Source organism: Pantherophis guttatus, chromosome 5, assembly GCF_059756535.1.
Source record: "Pantherophis guttatus breed Tessera chromosome 5, ASM5975653v1, whole genome shotgun sequence".
NCBI classification, from domain to species: domain Eukaryota; kingdom Metazoa; phylum Chordata; class Lepidosauria; order Squamata; family Colubridae; genus Pantherophis; species Pantherophis guttatus.
Genome location: NC_142067.1, coordinates 67,083,682 through 67,096,187, shown reverse-complemented (window position 1 = coordinate 67,096,187; position 12,506 = coordinate 67,083,682). Strand labels below are relative to the sequence as shown.

The window sequence follows — 12,506 nt, the reverse complement described above, 5'->3', positions numbered from 1 at the left end:
TTATGTGAAGCCGCTGGGTGAGATCATCCGTGGTTTCGGGGTGAAGTACCATCAATACGCTGACAATACTCAGCTGTACATCTCCACCCTGGACCACCCCAATAATGCCCTTGAAGTGATGTCCCGGTGCCTGGAGGCCGTGCGGATCTGGATGGGGAGAAACAGACTCAGGCTCAACCCATCCAAGACCGAGTGGCTGTGGTTTCCGACATCCCAATATAGTCAGTTGGTGCCATCACTGACTATTGGGGGCGAGTCATTGGCCCCCATGGAGAGGGTTCGCAACTTGGGTGTCCTCCTGGACTCACGGCTGTCTTTGGAAGAGCATATGACGGCCGTGGCCAGGGGGACTTTTTATCAGGTCCGCCTGATTCGCCAGTTGCGTCCCTTTCTGGATTGGATGCTCTCGTTACTTCCCGCCTGGACTACTGCAATGCTCTCTACATGGGGCTCCCCTTGAGGAGCACCCGGAGGCTCCAGCTGGTCCAGAATGCGGCCGCGCGGGTGGTTATGGGAACGATGTGGCGCTCCCATGTGACCCCCCCTCCTCGTGAGCTGCACTGGCTCCCGGTGGTCTTCCAGGTGCGCTTCAAGGTTTTGGTTACCACCTTTAGAGTGCTCCATGGCATCGGACCGGGGTATTTACAAGACCGCCTTCTGCTACCAATAGCCTCTCACCGACCAGTACGCTCCCATAGAGAGGGGCTTCTCAGGGTGCTGTTGGCCAAACAGTGTTGACTGGCGGCCCCCAGGGGGAGAGCCTTCTCTGTGGGGGCACCTACCATCTGGAACGAGCTCCCCCCAGAGATACGGAGGATCCCGGACCTGTGCACGTTTCGTCGTGCTCTCAAAACTTTTTTATTTCAGCAGGCTGGCCTGGCCTAACTCTCCTCTTTTAAATTTTTAATTCGTGTGATTTTATAAATTGGGTGTTTTAATCTGTGTTTTGGCCAAAATATTTAATAATTTTAAGGGATTTTTTTAAATATTTCTATTATCTATATTTTATCTTGGCTGTTCACCTGAGTCCTTCGGGAGTAGGGTGGTATAGAAATTTGATAAATAAATAAATAAATAAATAAATAAATAAATAAATAAATAAATAAATAAATAAATAAATAAATAAATAAATAAATAAATAAATAAATAAAATGGACATTTAAAATGTCAATTGTAAAGAGAATAACAATGTTGAAATCATGAAAGTGACTATTTTTGCAAAGAAGAAGGAATAGAACGTGTTTGTGATAAACCACAGCAGATGGAAAAGTGAAAATAAGTAATCTAAGGATATTATTAATTTTGATAACAATGTAAATTAAGATGAATATTTTATTGTTAATGATTGGGTAGAAGGAATTAGAGAGACACTTCCGGAAATGAAGAAACAATGTAAACAACTGGAGTAATTGTAACTGAGAGGAAGCATAAAAAATAATGGAAAGAAAATAATATGGCAGAAGTTGAAATAAGAAGATATGGAGAAAAATGATAAATTTGTGATAAAGGATATCCAAAAGAGATAAATACTGGGGGAAAATGGGAAGATTAAGATATATTATAACGATTATTTTGATAATGTATAAAATGTGACCTGGTCAATGCTCTGTTCATAAAATATGTATGATGAAAAACATTTTTTAAATAAAACTTGTCTATAAAAATTTTTATGACAATTTAAACACTATAAGAAAATTCATAACCACAACTTTCCTTTTTGCCTTTCATTTGATTTTGCATGTACAACAGAAATGTTTCCATGTATTCCATGTAGGCTATTATACTAATTCCCATCTAGTACTTTCAAATGTGCTTCAGTTACTTATGTGTAACATGCAGTGGTGGGATTCAATTTTTTAACAACTGGTTCTGTGGGCGTGGCTTAGTTGGGGGTGTGGCTTGGTGGTCATGTGACTGGGTGGGTGTGGCTAGCTGGTCATGTGACCGTGTGGGCATGGCTATGTGCATAGGGACTATTCAGAGGGCTGAAAAAAGTCATTTCTGACTGGTCCTTGCACTTATGACCATCCTCACATTTATGCCCATTGCGGCATTCTTAACAACCATGTCAGTCATTTCACCACTACTTCTCTTCACCACGGTGACAAAATAGGGCACAAAACGTAAAATGTGAGGACAGTCATAAGTGCGAGGACTGGTCAAAAGTGCGAGGACCGGTCAAAAATAACTTTTTCAGCCTTCTGACTAGTCCATATGCACAAAAGGATACAGCAATAGAGAGGGATGAAGGAAGGAGAAGAGAGATGGAAGAAAGAAGGAGAGAAAGGGAAGGAAGAGAAGGGAGGAAGGAAGGGAAGGGAAATTAGAGTAGGAGTGAGGGTAAGAGAGGGAGGAAGAGAGGAGGAGAAGGAGAAAGGAAGAGGAAGTAGGGATGAGAAGAAGCGGGGGGGGAGAAAATAAGAAGGAAAGAAAAGAGAGAGGTGGTAGGTTTGAGGAGAAAGATTGCTGTACAGTAAAAAAGATGAAATGGAAGAAAGGCAACCCCAAACAAATATAAAGATATTAAGATAAAGAATGAATTGTTAAACTTTAAAGAATAAAAGAGAACAAATATGAATAAATAGCAGTAATTAGAAACACACATACAAACATACAATGTATTTTCTTTGAACAGAGTATTTGGCCGGTTCACAAATTTAAACAGTGTTTAGTCATTTCAATTAAATTTACAATTTCTAAATTTCCTTTTTGCCATATTTATTCCTTATCTATTTTTTTAAAAAAACCAATATTACCCTTCATCCTCATCTCTAATGTTAATCAAATTCAGTTGTTCCCTTCTATTCTATATTATACCCCTTCCCATTGTCATCTATTTTTATATCCATCCTCACATTGGTTAATTATGTAATATTACAGTTGTTTAATATAAATTCAACATTTTAATATAAATCAATTAGTTATATAACTATCTTTTTTGTATATTAATCAATATGAACATGAATATTCCAATTATTTACATGCAATCCAATTTCTTACAAATCAATTAATTATATTTACCAATAATAATAAACCAAATAATTTCCCCCATATATTCCTCCAAACCACAACTTAACCATTTCTGCTTTCAACACAATATACAATTAATAGTATCTCAATTATTACAATTCCCTAGTTAAATAGAGCTTTTTTTCTTTTGTGTTTTAAAATCTTGAACTCTCCTCTTTTTCCCTAAAGAGGAACTACCTCTTTAGGGAAAACTACCTTTTCATTAAAGGTAGTTTGCATCTACCTTTTTTGGTGAGGAAAAAGAAAAGAAATCTGCCTGCCTAATTTTCCAACGTTGCAGCAACAGCAAAGTCAACAGCCTGCTTTACTTTCAGTTTCGTTTTTCAGCATAGCTAGGGGAAAAAAAAACTGCTCCAGCAATCAAACAAACAGCAGAGCCCTGAGCAAAACAGCTGAGAGCAAATCAGCTGAGAGTCGGGAGGCCGATCTAATCAACGGGCTAATTAGCCTATGCTGAAGCTCCGCGGGCCAATAAAATTACAAAAGAACACCGAACCGTTTGTTAAATTGCTGACTCACCAGCCCCTCACCCACCACTATTTATTGGCAATAAATAGTGGTGCGGAGGGCAGGGCAAGGGGCGGGGCGAGCCAGCAATTTAACAAACGGTTCGGCCGAACCGCCTAGAACCGGCAGAATCCTACCACTGGTAACATGTATAGTTCCTGGCAATGATCAACACATTCTTCAAACATTTGTATCTTGGCAGTTTCATATGTGAACAAGCTTGTATACCTTTTTCTCTCTTTTATAAGATTATCAACATAACTGAATACCATAGATGTTTTTATGAAGAACATGGACCCGAATAAATGAAACATGTGCAACAGATTACCACAAAGATTAGGACAGAATTTCTAACCTTGCACCTATCTAACTGTGTTTTCACTGCATCAGGATCTGCTGCTGGTAAGAGCTGTGCTTTCATCCAATTTTCAACAGTAATTACTGTCTGCTCCAATTGCTGCAGCTTAGAGTAGAAGGCAATGATGTTGTTTTGGTACTCCAACCATGCCAGTCTTTCACTCAGTAACTGACAGAACTCAATCCACCGGCTGTTCAACTGTCCTGAAGCCTGTTTTATGTTGTCAGCATTAAGCCCATCTAAAAAAAAGAAAGGAAAGAGTTGAGCACATTTATTTTTAGTTTATTGTGGATTCAGAAAAGTAATTTAAAGAAAGACATTTAATAACTCTTTATTTGAATCAGAGGATTTATAAAAATGATCTTGAGTATATACACACATATACAAAATACACACACACACACACTACCCACACACACATATCTACACATACATACGCACATGCACACACAGAGCATCTATGCATGTTAGTACATGAAGCAAGCATTCACACACTTAGGAGGAAACTGTAAAATAAGGCCATACCATTTCATATATTATCTATGGAAAGGTAGTTCAGCCTATTTTAAAATTTAACATATCATATAAATTAAAATATGATTAACACATTTATACTTACAAACTGCTAATCAAATGACTCAGAGACAGAATAACAAATAGGAAGCAGACTCAACAAAAATCTCATGCATTCAAACACAAACCATTCCAGATCATGGGATCCCAACAGAGAACAATAAATGACTTGTAACAGAAGGAATGTTCGGGAGGCGGGACCAGCATCGCGGCGGTATGATGGACTTTTTGGGGGCTCTCAAAGAATCATGGATATCCCTGCTATCTGAGGTTCCTCTGTGACCTAAGTCATCCTGTAGGGATGACAAACAAGAGGAGCATGTACCGGTCAACACAGGGAGATTGCAAACTCCCTGGAGAGACCAGAAGAAGCTCCCCAAATCGGATAATGAGGAAAGCAACCTAGAAGTCACTAAAAAGCCAGGGCGGCCGCAACAAAAAAGGAAGTACAGAGACAGCCTGTGACATCGAGGTGAGATTTGATCTAATTTTATCTGTTTTTTTGAAAGTTACTCTTTAACCCCCCTGGAAGATCTATAGGGTGGAGAAGATTGGCTGAGAACGAGGAGTGGGAGCGGGTATGTATTCGCACCCACATCCGATAATTTGGTGGCAAGGAAAATGCGACTGGAAGCCTATTAAATTTTTACCAAATTTTTATTGAAAAAAGAAGATGATTTGGGGATTTTAAAAATAATTGGACATTAAGACTTTGAATGAACTGAATAGCATATACATTTCTTTTGAACTGATTGTTACAGATGCTGATTGTTTAAAGGATACTTTGAAAAAACTTTAAAGAAGTGAAATACTGAGCTGAGTTTAAAAACTAGCCTGCAGTGCCAGCTAGTGGCAGAAGAAAAAAGATATATATTTTGGAAAAAATTCAATAAATAAGTGACCTTGACATTTTGGCTAGAAGATAACAGAACAGCTGTGAAGAGTGAGGATTAGACTTGAAATCTGCTTTGAATTTTTTTTCCCCTTGGCTTTGTGGACTGCAGCTTTTTATTTTTCTTTTTTTCTGGACTGATTAACTTTGTTTTTTGTTTTTTTTAATAAAAGGTTTTTGTTATTTTTTATAATCAAACAGATAACATTTTCACTTGTATATTTAAACATTTATAACCCCCCCTTCCACCCCCTTCCCACCCCCCTCCCCCGACTTCCCAGAAGAAAAACAGGGTATAAGTTTTATCAAACATATGCTAAAATATGCTAAATTAATGCAAGACTATAATTCCCTAGACCCCTTAACTCCCCTTCTAGAAATTATTCATCAACCTCCCTTTAAACTCAAAATAACATATAATCCTTTAGGCCTAAGAGTTTTTTAAAAACATTAACAAACACTAATAGATCATTCAAAGCCTAGAGTTCTCATAATACATCTGTAAGAAATTCTTAGTTCATTTTCTTAATCATTTTACTCTCCCTCCTACTTTTATTCTCAAGATTCAGATATTTTTTCTTAAACCTTAATTAATCATTAATTGAATTCTTAATTCATTTACTTAATTATTGTAATTAGTCATTAATACATCAATTATTAAACCAAAGAAAATTAATCTTCCCTTCTTCCTTTCTTTCTATATTTTTTCCAATCTTTCTTCCTCCCTCTTGCTTTTATTTTAAGGAGGTTTTGATTTTCAACTGGGGGTTGATGTATCTTTAAAACTTGCCCCTTTCTTGGAATCATTTCCTCTGATTTGGAGCCCCCATATCGATTCTTCTTGCTTATATAATCAGTCAGTCCACAGAACGAAGAGTTAACTCGATGAGTTTGCAAAAAAAAGTCCAGTTGTTGCATTTCAATTAATTGTGTGAAAGCCTCTGCCAAATCTTCCGAAACCTGGTAGGGCTGATCAGTTTCTTCTTCTTTCTGCTCCAAATTATATTTTTGAAGAGTTCTGTCAGTTAATTCCACAAGGGCAGAAAAAGAGTTTGAAGATCCTTGAGAATCAGCCAAATCCAGCTTCTCTGTTTTAATCAAAATGTCTCCTTCATTGTCATTGTGCTTTCCTTCAGAAACATCCTCATTTGCTTTTAAATCCTCCACCAGCTCTATAAATTTTCGTTCTATGATTGCTGTAAAGTTATTAATAATTGCCATTTGATTATTCATGGCTTCCTTTATAAATTCTGTAAGGTTTCTGAAAAAATCCTCTTGGCTCTGTGAATCAGTTCTCTGTGTCATTTCTGACGCCATTAAAGAGCTTCCACAACTTTCAGAAACGCCTTGCTTGGAAGCCATATTATTTTAAGAAAATTTTTCTTTTCAAAGCCAAAACATCTCTTGAGCAACTTTCTCAATTTATTTGTAGTTTATCAAGCAAGATAGTCTTTTCTACACCCAGCTCTCAAATCCCAGCAGCTTAAGTCCAGTCTCTAAGCACAAATCTATTAACAAGCACTTAGCTTTCACTTTCAGTCCAGCCATAATGAAGACGCCATTCCTCCTTCAGCTCAGCAAAATCAAGTAGAAACAATGTATCCCAGGAGTTAAGCAACATACTTGCAAAGGCTTGTTCTCCTGCTTCCGTTCTGCCTGCTTTTGGAATCAATTAATCTCCTTGTTGACAGCAGAGTTGGTCGCCGGCGTCTAGCTCTGTTTAAAACAGAGTCGCCACGGATCCGGAGCTTCAGTGGGCTGAATAGGGAGCTCTCATCCTCCAAGCCCCTGGAATTGCTCCAGGGGCTCCCGGGGAGCTCTACCCTCGCCCACTGGCTCTCCTCTCCTTCTCCTCCTGAAGGAGAGGTTTTCGAGTCATCTGACAGCTGATTAGCGCTGTCAGGACGGCTCCAACAGAATCGTGGGGCTGGCGGTCTGAAAAGACCATCTGCGATGCCAGCGGTGCCAACGGAAGTCGCCCTGATTAACTTTGTTTTGAGAACTAAAAAAAAAAAAAAGCCTTGAGATTTATTTTTTCCCCTCTCTTTTTGTTATATTAGAGGCCTTTTTACTGAACTTAATGGAACTGGATTTTTAAATATTGTTTTCCTTTGGATTAAGACTCGAAGAGTCAGAAGAAATTTCTTTAATTTATTTTTTTCTCTCTTCCTCTCTGCTAAATTGATTTTCCCTTGGATTTCTATTTTTGATTTTTATCTTAAATTTATATTCTTTTTGAGATTAATTTTTCTTTTTCTTCTCTTTTTTAAATTATTTTTTGCTATTTTCTCTCCCCCCACACCTGTTTTCTTTTTTTTTCTTTTTTTACATGCAAGTTTTGGAGTTTTTAAATTTTTGGAGGGTGGGAATTGCTTGAGATTCCTTCTTTTTTATTTAATTCTATTTTTGCTAATTTAACGATCGGTTGAATTAGATATTTGAATCATAACTAAATCACAAGTGGATTATAAATTATCTGGGGATAGTGGAAATGAAGAAATTTACAGCTCATCTGCATCCAGTATCAAGTCCCTCAGCAGCAGAAGCACAGAAAACTTCAGAGATGATGGAACTACGAAATTTTATGCAATTGCTTCATGATGATATAAAACAGGAATTAAAAGAAATGAAAGAAATAATGGGGGAAAATGAGGAGAGAATTCAGAAAATAGAAGAAAAAGCAGAAATGACAGAGAAAAAAGTTGAGGAATTAGAAGAAAAATTGTTCTAACAGACAAATCACAAGAAAGAACAATTATCCTGTTTGAAATGGAATGCTCTGAATTCTATTTAAGATTTCAAAATATAGAGGAAGAAAAAGGACTCCAAAATTTACTAGAGGTAATTGCAGAGATTTTGGCTGAAGCCTTGGAACAATCTAAGGAAAAAATTCTAAGTGAGATTGATGAAGTGTTCAGAACATATACTAGATATGCAATAAGGAATAAACTACCAAGAGAAGTGCACGTAAGATTCACAAAGAGGGCAATGAAAACAGAGATATTACAAGCAACAAGAATTACAGCACTGAAGCATAAAGATAAAGAACTTGTGGTTTTAAGACAAATACCTAGAAGAGTTAGAGTGTGAAGTTTCCAAAAGACACCCTAATTAAATAATGAGCCTCAAGCGAAATTTCAAAAGAAATCCAGTCATTTATTAGGAGCACCATTCCGGCAATTACTCAAATGGAGTCAGCTCTAACCCCCCACATGATTTGCGGGCCCCTATGACCCTGTTCCTCCCTTCCTCCCTAGGTATGTCATAAATCACGTTCTCCAATGGACCACGTTGATGGGCTGAAAAACCCCACCCCTTCTGCTGACCCCAGTAACCTAGGATACAATCTTTGACAAGGCATGTGTGGAATGTATTTTCCATTGGGGCAGCCGAGCAGCTTCGTCAGTTCTCCCCCTCGTGCTTATGGCAACTTGAAAGCTGGTGTGGAAAGCTTTGCAAGTTGACATAGAGATTTGAGGAGAGAATATCAATTCTTAATGAAATTTTTAATATTCAAAGGAGTGAGTTTTAGATGTTTAATACCTGAAGGAATTATGGTGACATGGCAAGAACAAAGACACAGACTTGATTCGATTGAGAAAGCGAAACTATTCTATCAACAATTTTGTGGACCGTTGGAAGATCTGGGAGCTGTAGGTGTGACAAAAGAGAAAGATGAAAAGAAGGATAAAGATGAAAAAGCAAAAGAGGAAAGAGCTTTAAGAGAAGGAACAAGATCTAAAGATCCAATTGGAACAAAGAGAGAGTAGGTGTCAGCCTCTGCCTTTACTGCTTTGGCTGCCATGGTAACAGGGGGAGAGGGAGCTGGCATGGAGGGGGGAAGCATGCTGGAGAGACAGAGAAACGAAAGTGATACTTAAGCTACTGGGCTGCATCTTTGAAGCTGCTATCGGGTCAACGGTCGTGGCATTCCTGATTGATGACGCTGCCAGATGTGTGCTCCCACCTGACCTCTGGGAGACTCATGGATTTATGATAGACAGTGGGAGGGAATGCTTTCTATCTGTAATTTTCGCGCTTTTGCCTCAGATTCTGCTTTTCCTTGGTTGCGATCATTTCATTTTCCAGTAAAAGTACCTTTCTCTATAAAAAATGGAGTTTGGGTCATTCTTTCCTGGACTTTGAAGGAAGCATACCTGACATTAAGCAGAATCTTTCTCAGCCATCCCGGATAACTACCGAGGGGGCTGAAGCCCACAGGATGTCTGATCAAGAAAGTGATTTAGATCACATGGGAGCTTCTGGCTCTACAATGACTTCACTTCAAGCAGAAAAAGAAGGCGCAGAGTGAATGGAAAAAATTCAGCTGAGAGAGGAGCCAGAGGAAGCCAGATGGTCACGGGGAGTAGGGAGGCTGCTGGACCTGGCGAGGACCCCCCAAGGAGTAACCAGCTCCAGACCCCATAAGGGAGAGGCAGTGTGGTTGCAAGAGCAAAAGGAGAGCCTCATGATTGCTCAGGCTATGCAACTCCTCTGCGATGCGGAAGAAAGCCGGAAAAACTGTGAGTCTTATGTATTCCCTATGGGGAAGAGAGAAGACTACCCCAGAGTGGATCCAGAGGAGACTGCTTGTGGGGGAGAGGAAGAGGAAGCTAGGGAAGAAACATCTCAGGCTTCTGGTACCCAAGCGAGGGATGCAGCAGCCCATGGACCCCCAGCCTTGCAGGCCCCACCCCGCAGACGCAAAAAACCAAAAATTCCCCCCCTAACTGAAAAGTATGGAGGGAATCCAAAGACCTTGGGGCTTTTCTTGACCCAAGTGTGGAACCACATGCAGGATTTGGGGGAGAACTACTTATCAGATGCGGCATGAGTGAGATGCGGCACGAATGCTCTAGAGAGAGTGGCAACTGAATGGATGGTGGTCCTCCACAATAACAACTCCCCCTTCCTGAGAAACTACAACCTGTTCATGGGGGCTCAAGGTGAGACTCCAAATGAAGGGAGATCAGTGGCAGAATACACCCAAGAGTTTCGCGAGCTGGAACCTTTTATGACAGGGTGGTCAGAAGCGGCCCTACATTATAGGTTCTGGTCCTAACCTATAAAGCCCTACATGGCTTAGGCCCGGAGTATCTGCAGGATCATCTCCTGCCTTCCTCCCACCGTCCGGTGTGCTTGCACAGAGCGGGCTTCCTCAGGGTGCCATCAGCCAGACAGTGTCAGCTGGCAGCCCCTAGGGGGAGGGCATTCTTTGTTGGAGCGCCGACCCTCTGGAATGAGCTGCCCACCAGCCTCAGGATAGCCCTGGACCTCCTCTCCTTCTGCCGCGAATTAAAGACGTGGCTTTTTCGCCATATGGGCTGAATCCGTAGGGGGATTCTAAATATTGCATAATTTTAATTTGATTTTAATTAATTTTAAATTGATTTTAACTGTTTATGTAATTTTCTGTCATTTTTGTAAGCCGCCCTGAGTCCTACGGGAGAAGGGCGGCATATAAATTACATAAATAAAATAAATAAATAAATAAATACTGGAGAGCTTTAAGGATGGGCTGAATGAAGACGTCTACAAAGACTGTAGAGCACAGGGGGTCCCTGAAGATTTGCAGAGTTGGTACGTAGTAGCTGAGGACATGGAGATCAATCTTGCCTGAAGCCGACTCCAAGGAGGCCATGCAGGGGATCATCCTACTACTACCGCAAAGGGGCGCCAAAGACGGCCGGGGGGAGAGCGGAGTTCAAACCCAAGTCGAAGCCCTTCACGTGCTTCAAGTGTGGCAAGGAAGGTCACCGGGCCGCTTAGTGCTTCTCCAAGCCAGTGCCAAAATCTACCAGCTCGGGGCCTAAGAAGGCTGACAAAGCACCCGCAAAAGTCCACAAGACCACCCTGAAAGGGGACGTCGTGGAGTTCGCTCCCCGAAACCAGGGTGAGTTGGGAACTCCGACCACCACGGACGACGGCAAGACAGACTCCGACTCCAACTTCGATGATCTGGTGAGTCACACTGAGGGCCCCATGCTCATTCCCATAGAAATAAGTGTGCCATCCACAGGGGCACATGCGCAGATGCTAGCTCTATTAGACTCTGGGTGCACCAGATGCATAATCAGCCCGAAAGTGGTGGAGAAAATGGGCCTGAGGCTAAAAACGTTAAAAAGGCCCATTGTGTTCTGTCAACTGGACGGATCGATAGCAGGAGGGGGGCCGAACCCATTGAGATGCAATTGGGGGATCATATAGAGACCCTCAGTTTTATTGTGGCCCCTGGCATAGAACGGCCCCTCATACTTGGACTGCCCTGGCTCCGTAGATGGAACCCGCATGTTAACTGGAAGATGGGAGTTTTGCATATTCACACTAAAAACCTGAGACTAGAGAGGGAAGACCCCCCCCCTTGAGGACGGAGTAGAACACGAAGGGGTGGAGGTGGCAATAGACCACATTGAAGGGGAGGAGAAGATTCCAAAGGAGTATTGGGATCTCCAAGAAGCTTTTAGTGAAAGGGCCTCGGATGTGCTGCCCCCCCACAGAGCTATGGACTGTACCATTGAAATACTCCCTGGGGTAAAGCTCTCTAAGCCAAAAATCTACCCCATGACCCCTCAAGAACTGGGGGAATTACGAAAGTTCATTGACAAAAACCTAGAACGGGGCTTTATCCAACCAGCCAGACCAAGGGTGGCGACGCCGGTACACTTCTTTGAGTGAGGGTTTCTTCCGCTCTGCTTTGAAAGAGGCAGTGGTGAGGCCCCTCCTCAAGAAGCCTTCCCTGGACCCAGCTGTTTTAGCTAATTATCGTCCAGTCTCCAACCTTCGCTTTGTGGCGAAGGTTGTTGAGAGTGTGGTGGCACGACAGCTCTCACAGCACCTGGATGAAGCTGTCTATCTAGATCTGTTTCAGTCAGGTTTCAGGCCCGGGTACAGCACAGAAACGGCATTGGTTGCTTTGGTGGATGATCTCTGGAGGGCGCAGGACGGGGGTTGTTCCTCTGTCCTGGTCCTATTAGACTACTCAGCGGCTTTTGATACCATTGACCATGGTATCATGCTGCGCCGGTTGGAGGGGCGGGGGTGGGGGGCACCGTGCTGCGGTGGTTCTCCTCCTTTCTCTCCGACCGGTTGCAGTTCATGTTGGTAGGGGGGCAGAGGTTGACCTCGAGGCACCTTGTTTGTGGGGTG

At 41.5% G+C, this 12,506-nt stretch overlaps 1 protein-coding gene across 3 annotated transcripts in view; it reads right to left on the bottom strand.

The window, feature by feature from the left end:
• The window catches only part of DMD (dystrophin), a 2,041,544-nt gene that overhangs the window by 1,240,241 nt on the left and 788,797 nt on the right, over positions 1–12,506 (bottom strand). For all 3 annotated transcript variants that reach the window (XM_087871305.1, XM_087871306.1, XM_087871307.1), the window contains one exon: positions 3,893–4,134. In XM_087871305.1, coding sequence (XP_087727431.1) covers positions 3,893–4,134 — 242 coding nt within the window. The remainder of the gene's footprint in view (positions 1–3,892; positions 4,135–12,506) is intronic.